At 45.6% G+C, this 25224-nt stretch overlaps 1 protein-coding gene across 1 annotated transcript in view; it reads right to left on the bottom strand.

The window, feature by feature from the left end:
• Positions 1 to 25016, bottom strand: part of LOC128877068 (insulin-like growth factor 2 mRNA-binding protein 2) — an 86691-nt gene extending 61675 nt beyond the window's left edge. The window contains exons 1-2 of the mRNA XM_054124029.1: positions 23182 to 25016; positions 7084 to 7147 (exon numbers count right to left, since the gene is read on the bottom strand). Coding sequence (XP_053980004.1) covers positions 7084 to 7147; positions 23182 to 23356 — 239 coding nt within the window. The 5' untranslated portion in view covers positions 23357 to 25016. The remainder of the gene's footprint in view (positions 1 to 7083; positions 7148 to 23181) is intronic.
• Positions 25017 to 25224: the final 208 nt, after the last annotated feature.

The raw sequence follows: 25224 nt of genomic DNA on the forward strand, positions 1-25224 counted from the left end.
TTTTGCAGACGGTCCCGTAGGGATACCGAGGGGTGGAGAAATTAAGCAGACGCGTCCTAATTACATTTTTAGGATTAAGAATCTCGTAAGGTACAATTTGTATTTAGCGCCTTACTTTTTTATATCCGAACCATACGGCGCGCATGCGAGAGGACACGATATATCCAAAGTGCGCGATATTCAGAGGTAAATTGAAAATCTTGATAGACGCGAGCGATCGGATCGTCGACCGATTAGACATCGGCGAATCTTTAAATTTCATTTCGCTGCTGCTCCGCCGGGGCTCTCGGATGGTAATCGCGTTTTCGTTTCTGGCGGGTTACTTAAGGGCGTAAATTACTTTGCGCGGCTGGCAGCCTGGAGCATCCGATCGGTAATTTCGATTGGAACTCATTGGCTTACGTTTAAAGGGTCCTCCACGTCGAACGGTTTCACTTTCGGTTATTCATAAAAGTATCGCGTACGTTTCAAGCATAGGAGCAATTCAGAAGCCAGATTCACTTTAACGTAAACCTACGTTATTAATCCTCCACTTCTACGGTGAGTCGGATCCGACCTTTGGGTGATTTCAGTCTTACTGAATTCAATAATTTACCGAGTCGTTTACTTGGTATTTCGAAAATTATCCGGTATCTGAGTCTAACATTTTACACGTGGCAGTAAGGGACCTGTACCCCAGCACCCTGCGAACGTTAAAATCGTAAGGGGGGACAGGTTGCGTCGTTCCCTTGTCAGGGGCGATTTTTATGGATCCGTGGAGTACCTAGAAGTTAGAGGCCCGTGTAAACGTAGTCTATCTCGTAGGTCAACCAGGTGTCTATTCGTCGATAGAATTTTTCGAGAGGCGACCCCGCGGGACGTACGTCGGTTTCGTGTGTGAACGCAGCTGCACGTATCGAGCTCTCCTCCTCATTAGGATATCGTCCCTCGAGGCCGGCAGGAAGAAGATGCTTTGAGCAAACATCGGAAGGAGCGATCCTACCGGGCGGGGTCCCGTTGTATCGTTTTGTTTTCGCTCATCCCGACGTAAGAAGGCCGCTGCTTGCACGCAGAAGAGCGGATCGCTGAAGCCAAATAAAGAAAAGGGAGCGGAAAGCACGATCCAGTTTCGTGTTTACCCGAGGCCTTTATATGCGCGTCGATTCACCTAGAACCGTTGCGTAAGAGATTACCCGATAATCGTCGCGCAAAGTCACGCGTAAAAAGAACGTTTAGGAATTCAAATCGCGCCTCGGGAAGTGGACCAAACGGGAACGAAACGCAAGCATCGAAAGCGACTCTTCCGCAGTGTGTTCACCGAGACCCTACAGAGGCCACGTGCTTCGCATTCCTCGACCGAGTCCAAAGGTTTCTGTTCCTCCACGACTGCCACCTAATGGAACTAACTAGGATGAAACGTTTTGTTCGAGAACTTTCCTGTTTTCGACGTCTTTCGTTCCTAGAACGAAAACTGCTTGAATTAAGAAAAACCTGATTCACGGTTACGAGACTAAACGTGTCGCTGGGAGCGCGCGCTTGCGTGGTGGTGCGCCAGTTGCAGTAGATGCAACAAGTGCAAGGGTAGTGCTGTCAATCTCCTGCAGTTTTATACGGATCTCGATCTAATAGGAAATAGTTGTCGCGGAGGGTTGCTTTTTGGGGAGCTTCTCTATCATCTAGCTCTATAAAGTTTACTCTATTTCCACGAACATTGGTACAAGTATGCCAAGTACTCAGACAACGACTTCCTGCCACGTCTAACGAGGAAAATCATTTATGCGAAATAAGCCCGGCACGGTGTGAGTGTACGATACTCTGTAATTTAATAAGCGTATTATTTCGGTAATCTTGCCCGCGTCGATCCGTCTCTTTGATGCAGCGAAACGTCCCCTGTAATAACCCTATCGCGTTTGAAATGCGTCGCGCACGCATCGTCCCTTCCTCCCGTTAAAAAGGAGGGGGAGGAGGAGGAGGAGGAGGAGGAGGAGGAGGAGGAGGAAAAAAAGGAAGGAGAGAAGAAAAGGGAAAAAAAGTATCAACAACATTCAGAAATTCGAGTCGCGCCTGCGTGCCGTGGCAGCCGGCTGTGCATTGACGCAACAAGTGCATGCAGGATGCACCACGAGTAACCGGGGAGGAGGAGGAGGGAGGGGGAGGGGGAGGGGGAGGGGGGCTACGGGGTTGGGTGGGGTGGTCTGGGGAAAAGTGGGGAGTCGAAAGGGGTGGAGGACGAGCAGAGGCAGAATTAAATGCAAGGCGAGGGAGGGGGCACAACCACCGGGAGAAGGGCACGAGGTTGGCACGCGCCGAGTGCAACGATTCACTCCAAGAAACGAGAGAGGGAAAGAAAAAGACGAGGACAACCGACACCGGAACGCAAGAGGGAGGGAGAGTGCATTGCAACCGAAAGGAAGATGTGCATCTCCGGGGCGATCTCTTGTAGCCGAGTTTTTATTTTCTCTCTTCCGCGTCCCGTGCAACGCGCTCGCCACATTTGTTCCGGCCGGGTTTATGCATCCGAGGGGACAAGTGATACGGACAAACGACCGCTCACGAGTGCACTTTTAATCCGGTCACTTTTCATTCGATCATGGGGATGGTTTCGTCGCGGATAAAAAAACAACTGTTGACTGTCTATCGTTTCCCTTTTTCCCTACGAGATTATTAGCGACCACGTCAATGATTACAATTTAATTATAATTCTTCTATTTTGTCATTACAAATGACGTGTAAAATATTCGACCTAATCTAATTTTCTAACGAGATTTCCTCTGAGAAATGAGCAAGGGATGAGGACGAGCAGAGAAGGGCAGCGTGCACTGCAATCGAAAGAAAGTCGACCTTACGCCGCTTCTTGTACGTACCCAGCTTTTCTTTCCGTCGTCGCATTTGTTAGCGCGAGTTCATGAATCAGAGGGGATAAGTGATACAGACGAACGACAGCTCTCGAGTGCAGGAAATGCACACAAAGTGCATTAAGCCGCCCGGGTAACCACCGGCTGCAGGGGAGCTGACTTACCCCCCGTGCACCCTTCCTATCGTGCAACCTGACTGACCTGATATGCACCGCTAGGTGCACAGGCCTTGTTATGCAAATGAGAAAAGTGCAACCTTGTAAATGCAAGTGGAAAACAGTAAGCGCGTGTGGTGCAACTGCAAGGAATGGCACCGGCGTCGGTACTGTTACTGCTTCACCCACTTTGTGGTTATGATCCTGAACCGGGGGACGAAACGTAAATTACTGGTTTCAAAAGTTTGCTCGCGACGACTTTTCGCATTCTCGTACCATTCGACGATGCTCAACATTTACTCGTTTCGTGAAAAATCCGATTTTTATTCTTCTACTCTAAATTCTCAAGTTTAATATACTAATTTTAGTCCGAGTCCAAGTTAAAATGAAAATTATTATTCCTCGCTTGTAAGGAGAGAAGAAGGAAAACACTACCTTATTTATTACAAAATTGATCGTATTCAGACGTATCGGTGCAACGATCACGATTGCAGTAACATCCCTCGCGAGCCGGCTTTACCGCAACACGGCTTTGCACGCTAGAAGCGAATAACGTATAATGCACGTGCCTGCATTGTACGGATGCACCGCAAAGTGAACTACCTTTCATCGAGACCAGATCACCCCTTGCGGTTATCGTATTAAGGCATGTGCGCACTTTTCGAATTTTCAAGGAATCCACCACGCAACGAAAGGTGCCCGCGATCTCGCACGTTTCAATTTAAATTACAAAATTGTAAGAAATAATATTTTCGAGTAGAAAATGTTTAAAAGACAATTTAACGGTCGATGGGTTGAAAGAGCATCGAGAGATATAATTAGGGTCGTACGATAAAAATTTTCCGCTCGGTTCTCACACTCACGGCGCCATAGTAACACCGCACAGTGGCGGAATTAACACAAAAAGGGCCGATAGAGCCAGTTAAAGAAGATAGAATCAGAAACGCGGCGGATCCCATGGAATCATTGTGAAGATTCACGAGGGGTGAGACCCCCAGACCTTAAACTAGTTTCATCCTCGGTACCAGTTCGTTTCTCGGTCGTCCTCGTCCTTTCTCTTTCTCCGCCTCATCTCGCCCTTTCTTCTTCATGTCACTGTAGCCACTGTACGAGAGCGCTTTACATTTGAAACATATCGGCTTATATGGAAATGAATGTTTAGCCATGCATCGGCCTTAAACATCAAAAACGAGGAGCCTAAGCAACGCTCGCTGCTGGAAGCTGATACGCGAGTTCTCGCCAAAGGTGCAGGAGACAACTCGGAAGTGATACTCGTCTCGTCGAATTGTCAGTCCGTCTATTGTCGAATAACGATCTCCCCGTTCAATCTTTTCACCAGCAATCGTGAAAGAGGTGTCACTCTAACAACGGTAGCATTTGTCGCTTCGATTTAATGGACACACGAGTCTAAGCAGGTTTTACCAAATGAATTTCGATGAAGTCGTAAATATTAATAACCGGGCCAGTTAATATCTGCGGGATCTTACAAGATCTAGGTGACCCTACCATTCGCCTTCTTTTACCGTACGTGTTTCACTTTGTTTTGCAAACATAAATTCGAAGTACAGAATCCACCAAAAATACGATGCTTCGTGCTAAATTTTTACTAATCGTGGTAATGGAATGAATGGAAAGAGTCGATGACCGAATCGGTGTCGAAATTAGGTGCACTGACCTTATTATCTCAATCTTAATGGGGTAACAGCTATCGCATTACAACTTGACTGATGATGTTGAATGAGTGATAGTATAATAGTAACTAGGTTTAATACTCGTTCTAAATAAAATATATACAGAGAAAGGTAAATATTAATTTTTCATCGATCAAGAAATCACCTACCGTGCAACGCTTGATCGAGAAATGCGAAGAACTGAAGGAAGACAGAAAGAATCTACGTATCTCAAAGACCTTAGACATTTTTGTTTTTATTATTTCGTTCAGGCAATAATGATTTACAGCAACGGCCGCTACCCGCGTATAATTTAAGAGCTGTCAAGATTTCATTTTAACGATAAGATCGCGCGGCGAAGTTTTAATTTCGTTTCCATATGAAACGTTTTGCAACTATTAGTGCTAGGTGGTGTCTGGCGTAAAAAGTGCACACTGGTACGCCTCGTTAAACTGTCCGCTCGGTGCACGTTGCCTTTAATTGCTCTTATCTCCGTTCGAGTATCGTTACGAGCAGCAACAAATCCACGGTTTATACGATTGCACGTACGTATCGTCGATAAGGTTCCTCGTGGCAAGAAGTGCCCAAGTGGTATGAGCAAACGGGAAGAGAAACATAGGAAGGAGCGAGTCCGGGGGATGGTGAAATAACAGATTGCAGTTGTGGCACGAGCGAGCAGCCTGGGCTCAGCTCGGGGCTCGTAAGGAGAAGGCAGGTGCCACATTTTTTTTTCGAACGCCTGCCTCACCGTCCAGGAGGCTGCCTCGGTGTGCAGAGGCTCCCAAACGTTTCTCTACCGGCACCATGAAACGTGCCAAGTTTACGTAAAGAAAAAAAAAAAAAAACAGGAGAGAGAAGACAGAAATTTCGAGGTAAATACGCCGCGATTAATCTCTCTGATCCACTTTACGACAAAATAAACTAGGAGCACGAGGGAACAATAACGAAGAAATAGAAATGAAATTTGGCCTATCCAGGTGTATGTGTGAAAATAGTTTCTTTGGAAGACACATTTTTCATCTACAGTGAATCCCGTAAATATTCGTACCCTCTATTTTCCGTGCGAGTCAGACACGTGAACCATGAATTGAATTAAAGAATTAATTATGAGATGCGTGCAAGAGTGCTGTGTATATACAGTGAGAATACGTACCATTTATCCGTAAATGAGGGAGCATGGCGAAGAAACAGTGCGAGTTTAATGTAAATGTAAGTTATAGATTTAAGAACTAGCGTGCACAAACGTGGAACAACATGCACAATCACAGCCAGGAATGGACGAAATTTAATCCTCGCAGTATACGAATAAACACGGTGCGATCGTTTAAATACTAAGAGAAACCCCTTTATTATCGAACAAATTTTATTTATTTATACTGAAAATGAAGAAAAGAAAACAACATAGCGGTCAAGTCTGAGGGAACGGTTCAGCAACAGTTGTGTCGAAACCCAAGCCGAATAAAGGCTAGAAAGGTTGTTTCTCTTTTACCCGTTACGCAAAATTTGTATCTAGACAAGTATTTCGGCCATCCCTGGCTAAAACTAGAAAACGTTCTGGGGCGACTCTATTTGGCGTACTCGTGGAATCGACCGCGGCGAAAACAACTTGGCGCAAAAATTTACATGACAATCGATATCGAAGTTTTCGGGGGTTGCCTCGTCCCGTACTTCTACCGAACTTCAATCCAAGTAATTGGCCATGTCTGATACGCGGGACACGAACCCCACGGTTCCTTTGATGGGTGCCGATCAGACTATTCAACATTCTGCCGACGCGGAATGAGTTCCACTGCGGATAATCCTCGACGATTTTTGCTCGGACACGTTCGCCATGAGCTCGAGCTCTCCTCGTGTACGCGCTCGCGCGCAATTTACTCGCGTGCGGCCAATTATGCACCTCGTTATGCCGGCATTACGCGTGATCTCTCTTTCGATCGAGAAATAGCTGGCCAGGGTTAATAACCCCTTCGAAAAACTTTCTGTAAGCGATTACATAAAATTTCACGAAGACAAATGGACTATTAGCACGTAAGGACAAGCAAGTTCTGGGGCGACTGCGCGGACTTTCGGTGACACGTTTAATCTGTAACGTGCGCGTTAAAGAAAGTGTCATTGTCGGTGGACGCCCGACAAATTTACGATCGGTTAATGAGCGGCGGTTAACGATTTTCAGTAACGGGACATGCTGTAATTAGAGACGCTACAAGACACTTTCGTGGTTAATTCATTTAACGAGCGACCGTTTCGCACGCAAAATAACGCAGCGCGAGCGTAAAACACGGTTCGTTATCTTAACCTGGACGAGGAGGTAACCGACGAACCTCTTACTAAGCCGTAATCGTGATTGCAGTTGAGGTAATCGCGGCGAAACGAAATCTGTACACGAGAAAAACGATAATGATATTTGGAGGATCGAGAACTCACCGTTTTTTCGGTCCACTGGCTACGGATGGCTCCACAACAAGCGACGATCCGAGATAGGCATATCCTGAAACCGAGAAAACAGAAAATGATTGTAAAAACAACACTCGCGAAGGAAGAATTATTGTTTGACGCATAAGACAGTTGTGTATCTAGCTATTTGTATACAATGCCCAGAAGTAATATATACAAACTATATAAAGGCACAACTGGACAAGAAATATTCATGTTTAAGATAGTCGAAGGATAAAATGAGAATGAAAATTAAATGATAAAATGTCCTGACTTTTCCATTCTTGAATATCACAAAGTTTCAACGATAAAGTAGGTGTTCATTTCTTTGACTCTAGGTGCAACACCCACAATATGTACAAAATTACCACAAAGTAGTGTCTAAAATAAATAATATAAAACGTGCAGCTTAAAACACGAGTAAGAATACAATACAAATGTATAAACATCTACGTATGAAAATTAGAACTTACTGTACCAAGTCATTTATAATTGATTTTTATTCAAACATGTTTCATCTCACTTTATTCTAACAAAGAAACGTTCACGAATATTTACACATATTATTGAAATACTTTGTTAAATAATTTATTCTAGACGCTACATTGTATTAACCTAAACGTAACCTCGACGACGAAGGTACAAACCATACCTTAATTTATATAACATATATCAATTTATCTCTCGAGCATTTTCTAGATTAGGAAAAAGAAATCAATGCGACGTAACTATGGCCAATCGTGCAACTGGAATATTCTCATAGCATCGAGAGGGTAAAGAAATTAGTTCATTGGGTCAGCGAGGACAACCTGTTTGAAGCCGCGGTTCGGTTGAACTTTGACCTCGGCCCGGAGCGAACCGATGGGATATTTTCCCATGGAAAAGTACAACCGAACACCGGTTTCAAATCGAGAAGAACATGACAGTTGCTTCCGGGTTTTGATTCGCACATGTACAATGTCTAACGGCGCAAAAATCGCTGCAGTGATCCGCAGAGCTATCACATACCTTACTCGTATTCTAATCGGGATCAAGAGGTTATGAGAACGTATCCACGGTCGCAGTTTCGTGCTGGTGAGTTTTTCGACACGGTCCGAGGGTCTCTATGCACTAACACACGCACGCGCGAACACGTATTTCCTTTCCTAGGCGCCAGGTGTTGTCTCCTACCAGTTAGACACATCTAATTTTCCCTAACCAGTTCCTGAACGTGTTGTAGAACAAAAAAGAAATCGACGAAACTATTTTTGCCAGGCATCCGAGACGAACGATTTCGTTCATCGTTCGTGAGACAGAATCCGATGTGAAAAAATAAAAATCGCTTGTATCCTGAAATAAAACAGGCACTGCGAGAGGTCTTGACAACCATTACGTACCACATAACTGCTAGACTCGTATTATGAAAATGACATTTTACGTACCTAGAGGTTAGAACAGTCTCACGACGCAATATTTCTTAGCGAATATCAACGCCATAATCTTTGATATATAACCACTGAAGCTTCGCGTCGTACGATAGTTACGGAAATGAAAAAATAGCGCGAGCTTTCCACGCCGCATACAGCTAGCTTTACTGCAATTTGACCGGACGCGATAATTTCGCTGCTACCATATTATTACCGCGAGCACGCGGCAAATTCGAACTCGGAATTCTGCACTTAATATATCACTTATATCTCTCGACTTACTTCACAGATCGATTAATTGCGTAACTTTCTGAATGCAGTTTCGATCAAGGAATCAGGATCAATCATATACAACGATGCTTGTCAGGACTCTCGAAATGTGTATAAATGATTCACGCTCGATAGTTGGAAAGATTGATTTGGATCGCGTGGTACTCCTGGCGCCCCTAACGTTCGATTGCGCGCCAAACTGTCTCTACAGCGATATGCCTGTTCCTATAGATTAATCGTTCGAGGTTAGTGAGTGAACAAAAATCGTTTCGGTTTCGTGAAGTTATTTCGAAGTCGGTCATCGCAGGAGGCCTGGGTTCTTGTTCACATGAATTAGTTACAGTCGGTTTGCGTTAGAAGTACACAAGGGCATTGCAGGCTTTGCGATGCTCGCAGGTCGTCGACGGACATCGATAACGATCTCGGCGCTTCGCGTTTGTCGTGCGCGGAGCGGTATACATTTTTTTTTTCTCCATTCTTCTCTCTCTCTCTCTCTCTCTCTCTCTCTCGCTCGCTCTCTCTTCGAACGAGCTAAGCCTGCTTCAGAGCAAACCGGGTAGATCTCTCCGCGTGCGTACAATGGCGTGTGGCGAGTGGCGGAATTGTTCGCGAAGAGTCTATTAAATGCGGCAGAACACTCTGTACAATGAAGGGTATGTAATATAACCTACCGGGGCGGACTAGTTTGGGAATTCGGATGAATTAAAAAAATACGTGCGTAAAACGTAAAGTGAAAGAGAGGAAGACGCCGGTACGGTGCGGTGTCCTCTCGGTAACCACTTGAAAAGCGAAAGAAACGAAAGAGAAGCCCGAAGCAATAAAAGGAGGAAGTAGCACCTAAATGGCTACTTAGTATGTCCCGTGTCAAGTCCCTCCCCTCCTCCCCATTCGAACGGTCCATCTCTCCTTGTAGCAGCAATATTCGTAAGTGTTCCTATGCACGATGGCTCCGGCCGAGTACAACAGGTTTCATGCGAAAGCCAATTCGCAACAAGGTGTGAAAGGGAAAGGGGGGAGGTAGTGCTTGACGAGGTTTTAATTTGATTCTTATGTCGCGCTATATTCCACGCGAGCTTTTACGCTCGATTTCACGCTTATGGCGTTTAGAAGGGCCAGGACGTCTTCCCGACATTCTAACGTACCTCTTCAACTGCAATGAAAGTAGACGCGTCAAGATTTACAGGAAACTAATGTCGGTATACCCCCCAAACCAGAGTATCCACCGATCTTGTCTGTATTAACCCTCGAGCGGTGTCGTAACTTAGGCACACGGTTGGCGTTACATAGTAAAAAATGTTAGTACCGAGGAAAGGTACTAAATACGTTAGTAGATATCGTCTAACGGGTAGAAACGCCAGAGTTCATATATTAGTGGAAATGGTTCCATAACTTTGTCGATTAATATTTTCGATTCGGTCAAAAAATGTAGAGTTAGGCTCGTGTAACTAATTTTTGCGAGAATAATCGTACAAGGTCAAGTTCGTCGTCTACCAATAATTTTCAAGTCTGAAACGTGACGAAAGTGTCTCGGCAGTTTAACTAATAATTCCTCGCTGATATTAAATTTACCCAAGGATTACACAAAGCAGACAAACCAGTATTATTTCTAAACAAATAAACAAATGGTTCACCGCGATAGAAAGTCGATGTCGTACAGCGTGTTATTGGTAGGAACGGCGGGTAAATTGCATCGGAAAAACGCGGGGATGGCTGTCGAGAACAGGACACCCGTTATACGCCTAAAATATACCGGCATCTCGCATGGGGCGCGCTGCTAAGAAATGCAGAAACAGCAGTTGCTATGCTAGGTGGTACTCCCTACAAACACACGCATACTTGCACACGATACACGTTCGAGCCTCTCTCCTTCTTTCTAAGCACCCGGTGAAATTCATGCATAAGAGAGGAACGCGCGCGCGCGCGCGCACAGGCCTGACTACGAGCGCACGGTTTACCCATCGCACACACACACACACACACAGATTTCCAGGGGTCGTACATTGCGGTGCGTGTGTTTGAACGACGCACACTCTCCCAGACGAGGGAGTAGAAAGAGCAAACTAGAAAAAAGAGGAGGAAACGAGCGAGCGAGAGGAAGCGAAATGGCGGCAAATACGAAGGGTGTAGCAGTGGTGGTATTAGAACGGCAACGAGAAGGGAACAGTAAAGAGGGAGTGGAAACGAGATAGGGAAGCCCGAGGGACGACAAAGTGAGAGAAGGAAAGACAGAGGGACCGTAAGGGACGAAGCAACGGGGAAAAAGGGACAAGAACGAGCGAGTTAGAGGGAGGGAGCGAGACGGAAGCTGTTCCCGAGCTAAGCGTAGCCGGGTTCTAGAAGCGAGTTTTTGGATCGAGTCAGTGTATGTGGGCAAGAGAGTAGGTTAGCAGGCTCTCCCGAGGGAGAGGGTAATACTAGATTGTCCTGCTGAACGAGCAGGATGGCAAGTGCCTTTATAGTGGGTCAGTACTAGCCGGCACCCGGCTAGCAAGCTTTCAAGGTCTCCTTAGTGCTTCTACCTACTCCCTCCCATTCCACCATCTTCCCTCCTTTTACCTACAACGAAAACTGCCAGGTAGGTGAGGCCCAAGCGAGCGAGAAGCAAGCTTAGGAGAGCTATTCGGAGGTCGTCGCGCAACCCACCTAATATATATTCATTTTTTCTCTCTCTCCTTCCTTCAACCTCTTGCTCTTGCCCTCGCGTACCTTCCCTTTTCATTCTGCTTCTCTTCTTTGTTCCTCTTTCTTGCTACGTTTTACCGGTTCCTAACTTAAATCTCGTCAATTTCTGCTCGACGGTAGGACATGCGAACGGTTCCAGTCCTGAGTGATTGCGTTCGAATTAAGGCATGTTTCTACTGGTTCGTTTGCCTGATAAAATTAGCCATTTTCATCGATTATCTTTGCTAGATCCTCTGCTCGCCATAAGCGGAAACAAGACTAAAATTGTTTACGAATAGCGTTATTTATCTTCTATAGATACACAGAGACCAATTAAAATTTGATTCTGAAGTTTCGAAGGGGTCTCGAATAGCCCCGAATACGAATTCGAGACAAGGCATCCTCGCTTTGAATAAAATGTCGCGTACGAATAAGCACGCATTCGTCTGTTGCATCGCTGAACCGTCCCCGCGTATCAAAAGCAACGCGATACGGAAACCGCTGCATCAGCAAGTCAGATATAAAGTTTGCGTTACCTTCGTCGGTGGAGCTATCGTGTGTATCGTAACGAACGCATTCTATTAATAACTCGAGTCGTTATAAATAAACGTCGATAACCCTCGGCTCGTTTGAGATAACTCTTGACACGTAATCCTTCCTCGTACCTTGCAATAGCCACCCCTTTACGCACTTTCAATCGAGGTCGAATATTTATCAATTATCGAGGGTCGTCGGTATAGCTCAAGATATTGCTCTGTTCAAAAGAAAAGTCTCAAGATCTTAAAATGTCACCCTTAAATTTTTATTAGATTTAGGATTAGAATTGGTGCAACAAATCGCTAAAAAATTCTTATTAAGATAGAAGTTTGGTGTAACGAATAAAAGATAAACAGTTTCTGATCTAATACCTGTTGGTTAAATATCACAATCTGAACCATAAAATGGAATTATCATTTTGATGGAATAAACGTAGTAAATAAATCGCAATACGGCGTATTGTCTATCTGTTCCAATAAAATTCTGCTCGTCGTTGGCCTTAATGAACGCTTGGACGCGAGATTGCGAATGTAAATTTCCATTTCTCGATCGAATTATGCGATCGAGGGGTCGTGAATTACTTTACGCGTACGCACGACCACGAAATGTAACCGTAACATCGTTGATATTGTTACAACGATAAGACACGGTGTACAGGATGACATAACACCGAAGAGTTTCTTGCGCTGGTAAGAGAGGAAAGGAGGTAGAGATAAAGGGAGAGGGAAAGAGAGAAAGAGAGAGTGAGACGGAGAACACCGGCTCCACGGGGAAGTAATAAAATATTTGGGTAGCGCTGAGCGGGAATGGGAATGGGAATGAGAACAGGTTCTTGTTGCGCATTCCAGGCCGATGCTGAATACCGATGCCTTGGACACGGCGGTTGGCACGGCTAGGTACATAAATTACTATTGAGTTACAACTCGCTAGCTCAGTCCCACGGAAATCCTTTGCGTCGTGAGTCACGGGTCAAAATTGCCCGAATCCAACAGCCAATTTGGCGAACACGCTTTCTAACGAATCGTTGATAACAGATTGCAAAGTTATCGGTAACATTAGCTCGTGGAATTATAGATTATTCATTTGATAGCGTTATCGCCCCTGAATCATAACAAAAAGCCGGGACATTTCTTAAACAGATGACCTACATAAAATATAATAGCAGATATTTGATAAAATATAAAAAATGTATGGAAAGGCATTTTTGTTCGGTGACTAGAACGTTCAATTATTTTTATTTTTAAATATTACTTTTTTTTCCATCAAAAAATGTTTTGGATCGTGTTTCTGCGTTAACTTCCGGCAAAGAATTGCGTGCTTCCTCGACCAGCGTTGTAATTATTTCATTACCTCCTCGAGGAATTTTCGAGGGCAAGGAACCAAGGTTCGGTTTCGGAGCCAGATATTACCCATTTAGTACGAAAAATAAATTTGCGAACGCGGTTATGGATCGCGTGATTCAAGGTAATACGTCTTCTACGAGCTTGCAGACTATATAATCGTGTACGCGTACGACGTTAATTAACCAGCAGATAAGATATATAATGTCTAAGTAACGAGTAATTATCCGTTCGAAATAAGCCCCCGTACTTTTATTATTAATATTTCATCATGTGCGTCTTAGGTCATATTGTGGGTTGCATTACTATCTTTTTCTCGAAAGGCGCAAAACACGTGAGAGGAAACGTCAGTTACGAAAACAACTTGATCATGGTCGATAGTTAGGTGCTATTTATTCATAATGGCGATTCGAGATAAGGTTGACGGTTTAATAATTCATAATACAGCCTATTGCTAGCCCCATCCCTCGTGTGGTTCTTGAACGTTTCTTTATATACTAATCAAAACATGGGGGTTGGAAACGTTTTCGTAAAAAGCTTGCTCGATCTATAGATTCCTACGTATCATGATGCACAATCTCGTGCACACTTTAGAGGATTCCAAACACAAAATATTTTAACAAAGCCTGCTTAGATAACACTCACAACCCTATCCGTGCAATCAGAATCTTCGACGAACAAGATTTCTCGCAAAAAGTCAAAGGGGTGGAGACACATGCTTCTCATCGCGCAAATATAAACTCTGACGAAGGTACAGGAACGTTAATTAATCGAACGCGCGACGTATCCCTTTCTAACGGAGCGTAATTAAGGGCGATGTACGCCGACCCGTATTAATCTCAATTTCCCATCGGAAGGGAGAAGAAGCAAATATAGTAAATGTGAAACAGCGAAAGAAACAGTCGAAACGTTTTCCCTTCCGAGAACCAGCGGAATTTATATCGCGCTCTCGCTAATAGCTCGATGGATGTTCCTTTTAGCGAACGAAGATAAATATCGAACGGATACGTGCACCACCTTCTCGGTGAAATTTATTTACGTCATAAACAACGGGGATAAGTGTGCCCCCAGAAGCGGTGGAAATCGTGGTCGCGCGTGGCCCAACGGAATATCGCGTGGATATCGATAGGGTCTGACACGCTGGTAAATAAAATTGGAGTAGTTAGTCGGTCGGAGAGCCACGTTCGTTTTCGGTCGTGGGGAAAAGGGTAAAGCAAAAATTGCGTCGGACTCGGTTGGCCTTGTGGCATACTTCTCTCTCGTTTTCGTCCTACGTTCCACCCTCTGTTCTCGTCCTACTCGCGCGAATTATCCTTCCCGCTCGCGCCAAGGCTCTCCTTTCCTGCTCCTTCTGGCACACCCTTGCGCCGCGCTCTCAGCGTGAGAGCGGCCACACAAAGAGAGCACGAGGAGCACAATGGATTACTTAGACGGGTAGGTTAGTTTGCCCGAATGAAGCGAATGGGCCCACGCACGTTAAGATAGGTCCTGACTGGAGAATCCGCAGAAAGCGCGCCAAACGCGAAATCGCGTCCTGGATGTATCTCTCGACGAGACAGCCGTGTCTCTGATCCCTCGAGACGAACGCCAGATTTTGCTCGAGACGAACTGGGACTATCATTGGGCCCAAAATGACCCAAGTTTCGCGCTTGGGAGCCTTTCTAGCAAATTTGAACGCTTTACCGACCAGTAGCGAATTTTTGTTTAATAGTAAGCGACAAAGTATTGGTTGCCATAACGTATAAAATATGTGTAGGGTAGACGAAACATTGGAAATAAATCGCAGCGCGTTAGTTTTCAAATTTTGTCCATCGTTACCATGATCTCTGGGGATCCCGTAATCACCAACGCTAATTCGCGGGGAACTCGTCGCGTCGATCAACCTCGCAGCCGATTCGACGCGCGTCTCCGCAAAAATTCCTCGCGAAACTTGCCTTGACGAGCATATCTTTTTACGCGGACCCGATTCGCGCCAGATAAGAAAAAAAATCGCCGCATATCTATCGCGGCGTATCAATCAGCTTTCGTCTCGCCAGTCGGCTGCGTCGGGAAGAAACAATTGGCTCGTAAATCTTGATTAAGCCGTTCGCGATGCAATTTTCTCCGCGGGGCCAATGCATAATAAATGAATCGCGAAAGTCTCTTCCTGGGCGTGCATATGTGGATGCGCTCGCGAATGAAACAAAAGAGGGTGTCGGTAATCCCTGGCGTGTCGAGGTCGAGGAAAGTCGTGATTCGATTGTTACGCGGTAGTTGGGTGCACTACGTGACACCTCATCGGGACGTGCAATAATCGCATTTGACTAGTTGATCGAGCTCGAATTCAGATCTTCAAAATTACCAAGTCTTTAAGTCGTCGCTTTGTTGGTTTAAAATCTATGTAGAAAATATATCGCCAAAACGAAGTGAATCCTATTCTGTTGCGTAAAAAGAGAATCGAGTGTACCCTTGGCCTCGTCAGTTAAATCATAAATCCAACGACGAAAGAACGCGAAGATACAGCAGGTCGATTGACCTTTCGCGGAGGGATATAATTTTACAGCTTGTTAATTGGGCAACGAGCAATTTAACTCGAAATTTATCGAGCGATTTATTCGTTTATTAATTGTACTGTTCGTTACACTTAATTTCTGAATGATGGTTTATAGCGTGCGCTGATAGAATTGCTCCGTGAAATGCGCCAAACTCGATAACGCCGTTTATCGAGCATCGTGCAAAGTTCACGAGTTCCACGTTTGTACAAAGTGGCCGGATATATCACGGGTCCCTGTGTAAGATGAAAGAAACCTACACACTCTCGTGTGTCGTATCTTCGGACGTCTCTATCTGAACATAGTAAGCCTCTTCGAGGACGTGCATGTTGCTTCTCGTTATCTATCTCATCGACAACGTTGTAGTATCCACAACGACGATCGAAACATCGATATCTACTCGCGTCGTTATCCGCGAGCTGCTCGTTAAGTGGTCACGGAAGGTCCAAAAGATAAAAAATCGTAATTGAAGCATTTATAAATGGTTCGATCCAACGATCGATTCAAGTTTGTCGTCAACGGACCCGTGTCCTTTATCGCGCCAGTAGCATGCGACTAGCTCGACTCCGTTCTAACTTTTCTGGAGCAACGCTTCTACCGCGAGCTTACACCGAGCTCGCCTACAGTTTCGATGGACAAAAAATAAATGCGCCAATGGAGAGAAGAGGCGCAGGAAACAGCGAGCAGCAGAAAGAGTCCAGGGCTCCGTTCGTTCGTAGATTAAATCACTCGGTCACTTTTCTTTCGGGGAGCCGGCTGGGACAAAGGACGGCGTTTCTTGGAAGAGTCTCGGTCCGAGGCTTGAGAATTAAAATAATATCCGTTCGTTCGGAGATTAATGGCGCCATGCCGATGCAATTTTTCTACGATGAGTTGCCGCGCCCTTCTCCTTGTTTCATTTCGATGTTCCCCGTCGCTGGTCTGCTTATCGAGGGCTCGATGTCCGTCGAATCACAGGAGCTAGCGAATTTGTGCGTTTTTAGTCACCTTATCGTTCACCTCGCGCTACCATGTGGTTTCGGGCCGAGAACATTGAAACCTATCGCCCTGCAACCTATCCACCCTAATCTACGAACAGTTCCTCGTCTATGGACTGTCATCGGGACTCCGAACCCTACAACCCTTGCATTTCCACGTCTCCTACTCAACTCGCAGCTCGATTAAAATTGATCTCACTTTCACAGGGTCGGTGTGTGCTCGGTATAAATTCGAATGCTAACCACCTCGAACGTCCAAGTTGTCGAGTTTAATAAACTTTGTTACCAGACTGGTGGTTCGTTAGTTTCCTCGTGTCCATTACGGTATGTTAAATCGTTAAATCTTGGGTCCCCATTACACGCAACTCGAACGGCTTCGCCGCGCACGATGGTCCGTCAGTGAAACGACTGCTCTCGATACGTGTGTATATAAACAAAAAGAAAAAAGAAAACAATTTCGCAAAATCGCGTTGACGAAATGCGAAATCACCGTGAGGCCCGTTTAGTACACGACGGTGGCAGGTGCGAACTAGCTGTTCGTGTCTTGTCTCTTCTCTGTTCAGCCTACCGATCATCCTCGCCTTCCGTCCTTCTCGCTTATCCTTCGATGGATACGTCGTTGTCCGGTTCATTGACACCTGTCGAAAGATTCGGGTTTCTCTCTTCGTACCTGACAATTACGCGCACGTGGGGCCAAGCAGATTCGTTGCCACCGCAACTGGCGGACGTTGCTCGTCTGTCTCTCTCCCTTTTGCTGTTTTTTTTTTATTTCTTTGCTTTTTATTGCTCCGTCGTAAAGATTTCGAGCGAGCCAAAAGGGGAACCAGGGAGGACGAAAATCGCTTTGTTGGTCACTTATCGAACGCGACGCGCGCTTCCTGAAAGAATTCACGTGATTCGTAGTGATGAAATTTGTTGGGATCGACCGGTCTCTAATTAACGGATTAGCGTCTAGCGGTGAAACGTTGTCGCCGTTAAAAATTAACAGAACTTGTACTTTGTCTCGGTAAGAAATTGCGATGGAACCTGTATCGTTCGAGCCTTCTTTATCTAAATGCTCTGCTATTCGAAAGTTGTTTCGTCAGGGCTCGCGTCTCGGTGTCATCATCTCGCGATGCAAGGCGCGTTTCACCCGGTAGTTGGAAATAGAAATTACGTAAGCAGGACTTAGAGGGGCCGAGATCGCGTAGAAAAACGTCGCGCGCGATAACGACGGGGACCGATAAAGGGTCGACCAGTTTTCTATCGGGAAAACACGACAAGGAAAGCGTTCATCGCGCGGCTCCGAGCAAGAGATACCCGATGCAAGCGGATAGGGAAGCGTTGCGATATCGTGCAACACGAAGAGGTTTCACTCGATCGGAATCTAGTAGCGGTAGCGTTGTTATTCGAACTGCAAGTCAACGGCCTGGTATCTAAAACAAACACGTGGCTTCAAAGGTTCCTCGAGTGAACAGCGGCTACGAGAGACGAAGACAATGTAGATTAGACGGAGAAAAAGACCCACGGCGTGGGAGGCCAAGGAGGAAATAGAGGATCGCTGACGCGGCCAATATAGAAAGACTCGAAATAGCGGCTGCTCTTACCGTAATTTTTCATGGAAGCTTTGTTTTAGCATTAGTACTTTAAAACAACTTTAGTACGAACATCTAACCACTCCACGCTCTAGAATACCTAATAATTTACTTATCAAAAAACTTCATTTTACGTTCCAAGATTTTTAGTATGTTTCTAATACAGCGACTGAAACTATTACAGTCATTATTCTTGCCTCTAATTGAATGAGTTGATCTGTGTCAATATTCATAATAAAGGATATCGATATATGAAGATTATTTGGACCCTGCGATGTTTTCGGTTGGCTTGACTTCGTCGCAAGAAGAAGTTTCGCACGGAAGGACTTTCCACTTCATTTATTCGATCCTGTTGACTGCATTCGAATCTTACAATAACTAACTCTGTCTTTCTCTTTATCTCTCGTTTCTGGTCCCAAGAGCGTGCGTTCAGTTAATGAAAGCGGATGGCTTAGACGAAAAAGAAGACGGGAAAAGGGACACCACACACTCCCTTTTCGCCGCTCTAAAGATAGCACTTCCTTCCTTCTTGCAGGCGCGCAAGCACTTTTTGCGCTTAAACTGTACATTTGTGTCGGCGTAAAACCGAGTTCTTTCCACCGTTGCTCTTAACCGACCAGCCAACCGACCGAACTTTCAATTTGCACGGAATAGGTTTATTCGAGTCACAAGGAACGAGCGCAAAGAGTAAAACAATTCTAGTTTCTTTCAATCTGCATTAGCTGTATTTACACGCTACAGAGAACTTTGTAGAGTCGTTAAAAGGACTTGGATAACATTCGACAACGTTAGAGAGAAAAATTTCTAAAGAGCTAAGTCGAGCTGCACCACAGCTATATCCTACTTTCGAGCAACAAGTAGAACCTCGTTCACCCTTATCCTCCCTAAGACTAATACCTGATACCGAGTTCATCGCATACCACCGTCATGTCGAACAACAGTACTGAAAAATCGAGGTCTTTGGCAATGTAACACGAGTAATTCCTATACGGACACGTATTCTTAGGTACGGGACGTAGATCGGTAAGATGAGATGCCGGAACCGATAGCCGTAGTAATAACGCGTGACAGGATCTAGAGGATTTTACCCTATCGTAATGAGATCGAGTATATTAAATATAGAATCATTTTTCGTTAATTTGGATCGATAACGCTATCAGACCCAAGGTTCGTCCGAAGGGAATCAGAATCGTAAAGTTGCATCGGTATCGTCGGTTACCGGTGCATTGTTAACAGGTAACTTTTTTCGAGGGCAGGTGACCACGGCCAGGCACGCGACAAATCAAGCTGACCGACTCGCGGACAACTGCGAAACAGTGATTAAAAATATACACGTTCCCTTTTCGTTCGACCGTTCTGATCGACGTTGAACGACACGCGTGGCTTCGCGTTGGAGAAGTTCGGAGTTAAATTACGGTACATTCTGGATCGAAATAGTGGATAAAGAATGGCGAATAAATATTTTTTTGTTTGTTACACGCAAAATAAAAATCAAAGTTTAAATTATAGAACGGTCGACAGAGCGTCGATTTATGTATGAAAACATTGCGGTTGTCCCGTAATGTTCGAAGAACAAGATCGTAAGAAGAACAATAATTTTATAGTCCGTTTAACGTCTTCGTAATTCATACGAGATGGAAGCATTACACGGCGAACAGGCGATATTCCCCGGTGAATTAATGCCGATGGCTGTACACCCGTGTATTCTAACCGCGACTAGCTTTAGTTTAGTTGGTCTAAAACGTAACACAACCCACCAAACTAGTTCTGTACTCGGCGGTAACGTTCTCCGCACATGGCATTGTATCCAAGGATCGGCCCCGCATACATATGTACCCCTGCTGCAGGAGCAACGACTGAGCCTTCTGTATTGCTAACGAAATAGAGGGAGAAACTATTCTCTATGAATCGCTCCAATATTCGTACCGCGCCTCTTTCTTGCAGCCCGGCTTCTAAGCAAACCGACCGACCGCTCTCTTGCTCGGTATTCTTTGCTACATTTTGTGTGAACGCAAAATTTTCAACCGTACCTTCCACACCGTCCAGTACCTCAAGCATCCCAACAGAATTCTAACATTTTCACAATGGATAATTTAATATACGTCTCAACTATCGATATCTGATTTTTATACTGTTTTCAGTAAGATAGATTGTATCATCGAGCTGAATACAATGTTCAAATTACTCTGCAGCTGCCCAGAGCAAAAAAGAAAAATATTGAAACAGAGTCTAAAGTTATTCCTTTTCAAGGTGTTAAAAAGGTGTTGCTCTTGTCACTTTCACGCGACCAGCATTACGCATCGATTGGCATCTCTCGCAGGTACGGGAACGTAACAGCAATTTGTCTTGCTGCCGTTCCACACGAACCGAATTGCTTTGCAATTACATTCACAAATGGCCTTGTTATCCGGTGTCAGCGAGACAGTTTGCTCGTTCTTAAGAATACCAACGTGCAGAAATGAGTAAGTTCTTATCTAACCAAAAGTTTATTAAACTTCAGATGTCCTATACAAGCTAACATCTATATACACCTCACCTCCACAGTTTGCGTAGTTTCTCACTGAAAACCCCTACTAAAACAGACAAATCTTGTTTCCTTCGGTGTCTTGGACACTTTGATCAACAATTTATCGCATCGAAAGAGCGGACATCGAAGGTGTCGATCGGCGGCAAACACGCGCAGAGTAATTCATCGACGAGTGCGCGTACGCCACTTACGAAGTCGTCAGAAAAATTTACGAACGAATTTACCCGATTAGCATGGCCGTCGTATACGACGAGTGTGACTAACCGATTTCGACGGGCAAGTAGAGATGAAGGCGGTGTTTCATGATGTAAATTTTAACCTCGACGCGGAGGCAAGCGGGGATCCATACGTCATGCGTGTAGACGCGACCTTGACCACGTTTTTTTGGGCGGGAGAATCGACCAACGTGATGATCAAGAGTCGTCCATAGTAGAGTATCGATCTAATTTCACGCGACGAAGACGCAATTGAATACGGAGGGTCATGATCTACGTGACTAACGACGCAAAATTTTAGGAATGTTTGGATGTTTTTAGAACGGTTAAGCTCTGTTCTTTGAAACGAGCCGTGGTTCGTGAAAAATGGTCGTTCTATTTACTGATGCGTTCGCTTGCTAACTAATGAATCACCGTCACCTATTCTGTTACGTCAAGTCAACTACGAAATTGTATTCCGTTTCTTCTGACAGATAATTCAATTTTAATGAACATTATTTAAGGATGGGCCTTAGGAGCGTCTAGGCAGAGATATAATATAATATAAAAGTTTGCCCTACCTTACCGTCCGTGACGCTATATTTGTATCGGTCACTATGATTCGTTTCAATGGAACCTCTCTCGTAGTAATTTTAAACGATTCGAGCTACTATTTTATAAAAGACAAAAAAAATCTAATTTCGCGTAATCACTTAATCTAACCTCTTATCAGACGGACGATTCTACAGCAACTTTTCTATTTTCTCTACACAAATTAGCGTTGCCTTTCGAAGGGAACCCTTGCAATCATATCGATCGACGACAATGCGATTATATTGGCCGACGCAAGCGATTATCAGAAACTTATCTCAAAGGCGAAACCCACACGTGTGACCTTGCCGGCATAACCGGCTTCGCCATCTTGCCGATGCGTGCGCCTCTCTCACCACGTGGATAAGTTTTCCACACGACACGAGCATTCGTAGAATCGGCCTTTTGCGCCGCCGTGAAGTGAATCCGAACGGAAACATTAGTTTGAATGAAAATCTTATTCCACTCTTATCGCACGGTATGCAAAGCTATCGTTGGAGATTCGAACGCGCGATACGATCAAATTTTTCAAAGATAATCGTTTATTCTGGCGGAGATGAACGAATGGAAATTGAAATGGAAGATATTTCAGCGGAAGCATTTTTCGAGGTCGCGAGCAGGGGCTCCCAAACTAACAGACATACTCAGTGGTTCTTCTAAAGCGTAACGGACAACCGGTGATTCTTTATATTCTGCTGTATTCGTTGTTTACGTTCGCGATTACTAGTAACATCGTACGATCGATCGAAACCACCGTGAGAATCGAATGACCACCGGTACGATACGTTGTGCGATCGTCCTTTTATCCCGGAATGTAATTGACGATCTACTCGCTGAATGACACCGTGACGTTGTCATTCGTCCACATTTAGGTTAACAGGAGAAAACATTGTAACATATAATGACGTGGTTATAATACATATACGTAATTGCGTGGATTTGTTTATATACATACAGGGTAGGATATATATACAGGATGTCGATCTCTCGATCGAGACAGGGAAATCAATGAAATTATATACAAGAAATGATGTAAAGCATATATATGTACAAGCGTGCAAATGTGTATATATTTCTACTCGCAGCATCTTACAAGCTAGCCTCGAGAAGCATCTAAAAAGCATTGCGAATCCGCACGCAGCCATGAAAGAAGAACTCGTCTGGAACGAGTCTCTCGAGTGCGCGCGAATTGCGTGAAGCAGGTAAAAGCGTTCTAAATTATCAATCCTTCTAAATCCGTGTGTCTCCGCCCCGTGTGGAGGTTCTCCGTGGTTCAGTCATCGAAACCGATAGCGGGTCCCTGTGGATAGCAGCACAGCAGCAGTAAACATAGCAATATAATACAGTAAACATAGCAATGTACAGAGCGTAGTAAAAAAGCAGCAAATGTCTGATTGGTCCGTATCGGCCAAGGAACAGCCGATAGGAAATGGTAGATTAGCGTTCTGTCCGATAGGAATATCTGTTGATTGGAAACTCACCGTTAAGTTTGTCGATTGCACGATCCGCCACGGACTGATCGGTGCAGTCGACGAACGCGTAGCCTCCACGTTTCACCAGGATCGTTGTGCACGACAAATTGTGGTCCTGGAAGAGTTGCCTGAGGGCACTCTCGTTACAATCCGACGGCAGGTTGCCCACGTAGAGCTTCGACATGCTGGTTGGCTCGCTCTTGGACGCTATGGTGACGGCTTTTCCGAGATACGTCTCGGTCACGTGGTAGGAAATATTTGCAACTCGGATGGCACGCGGCTGACCGAATGATCCGCTGCTGTTGGCGATGGCCCGTTTCGTTGAAACGAGGACGATCACGTCGCGAAAACGGAAGACGACCGAATGTTTCGGGCACTGCGAGACCTCAAGGGGTGAAGAGGAAGGAGGGTGGGGGGCCGAATTCACCGACAGGGGCCGTAAGGACGAACTCAACGACGACACACCGCACGCTTCGACACGTCGAGGATCGTAACTGTGTCCTTTGTGCAGGACGAAAAAAAAAAAAAAAAACACGTAACCGCGGCGCAGTCGACGACGTTGGTGTTCTGTTGCTCGCTATCGCGCAAGAGGAAACGAAGAGCGGTGCGGTTTCGTCAGGGTTTCTCCTTTGCAACTTTGTTATCTGTTCTATCTGGTTGTCCTCCGGGCGAATGCGATTGTACTTGCGTAATACTCGGCGTGATTTTCACGGGCTTGCACACCAAAACGAAATAGGCACAGGAGGTATATTTTCGTGACGTCTTTGAACGATCTTCTCAAACGTTTCTGTCCGCTACTGTCTTTTGTTACTTCGTTTCTTCCTTATCCTTCGGAAACCCGGCTCTCTATTTCCCGCTCGCTTCGGTCAACGATAGTACGCAGACCCGACGGTGCTTCCGGTGGCAGTGGATATACGTTCCTCGGACCCAGCTCGATCACACTAAAACCGACGAGGATGACTGCTGACGACCGATCTCGGACGGATCACACGACGAACACGACCGGTGTGTCTTCTCGGAAACGACTCTTCAACTTTTTTAAGTTTAAGGGACGCCGCGGTTTGACCGTTCTCTCGACGATTCACCGTGTACTCAGCCGGACTCTCTCTCGCTCTCTCGCTCTCTCCTCGCCTCTCCTTGCGACTACGACGCACCTTCCTACCAGGCTCTCCTCTCTTTGGCTAGACCACGATACGACGTCCGAGGGGCTCGCTCATTCGGCGGGTTTTCCTTCTCCCTCTGATCACCCGGTAGTTTCATCCTTTCTCTCTCGCTCCTTCGCTATTTCGCGTGCCCTCGTGGTGCAAGGGAGGGAGAGGGCACGGCAATGCGATGCAAACTCGTCACTCTTCTCTCTTCTTTTTTTTTTTCCCTCCTCCTTCTTCTTCGCTCCTTTTTACCCGACGTATAACCTTCCTGTCTCTCCTTGTTCGTGCGTGTGCACTTTCTCGCTCGTTTCTTTTTTATTTTCTTCCCTCTTGTTGTCCGTCCTGTTCTAGCAAACTAGAAGCACCGGGGCGCTCGAGCGGGAAACCGACTCGAAATTCGCGAGCGCCGCGACGTCGATTGGTCGCCGTAGCACCACGTGGCTGCCCCACCGACTCCCGCCTCTGCTCCCGATTGGAGGATTTTTGCACGCCGGTTTTCGCAGCCGGCCGTGCGCATGTCTGCGTGCGACGCTCGCACCGAACACGCGCGCGGACATGCGTGTAAGTAGGCGGCCTCGTTGCATCCGTGTGGCGCCGAGCGTCGCGAGCGCGGCTCGCTCTCTCTTTCTCTCTTCTCCCTTCGTATTCGCCGTTTCTGCTTCTCTCTCTACACGGTTGCGCGCTCGGTCCCTGCAGAAATCTACCGGGTGTTTTCGGCGAACGGTAGCACGCGGCGGTGAACGAGTTCTTTGCTCCTGCCGTTGGTATGCATATTGAGAATGTTGCACGAATCTATCGGGCAGTTTTTGCTAAGCCCCGCTGGGAATAGACGCGCCTTGGCGAACGAATCGAAGATGCGTATCTCTCTTACGGATTTGCATTTACAGAATAAGTGTAGCACGAA

Source organism: Hylaeus volcanicus, chromosome 5, assembly GCF_026283585.1.
Source record: "Hylaeus volcanicus isolate JK05 chromosome 5, UHH_iyHylVolc1.0_haploid, whole genome shotgun sequence".
NCBI classification, from domain to species: domain Eukaryota; kingdom Metazoa; phylum Arthropoda; class Insecta; order Hymenoptera; family Colletidae; genus Hylaeus; species Hylaeus volcanicus.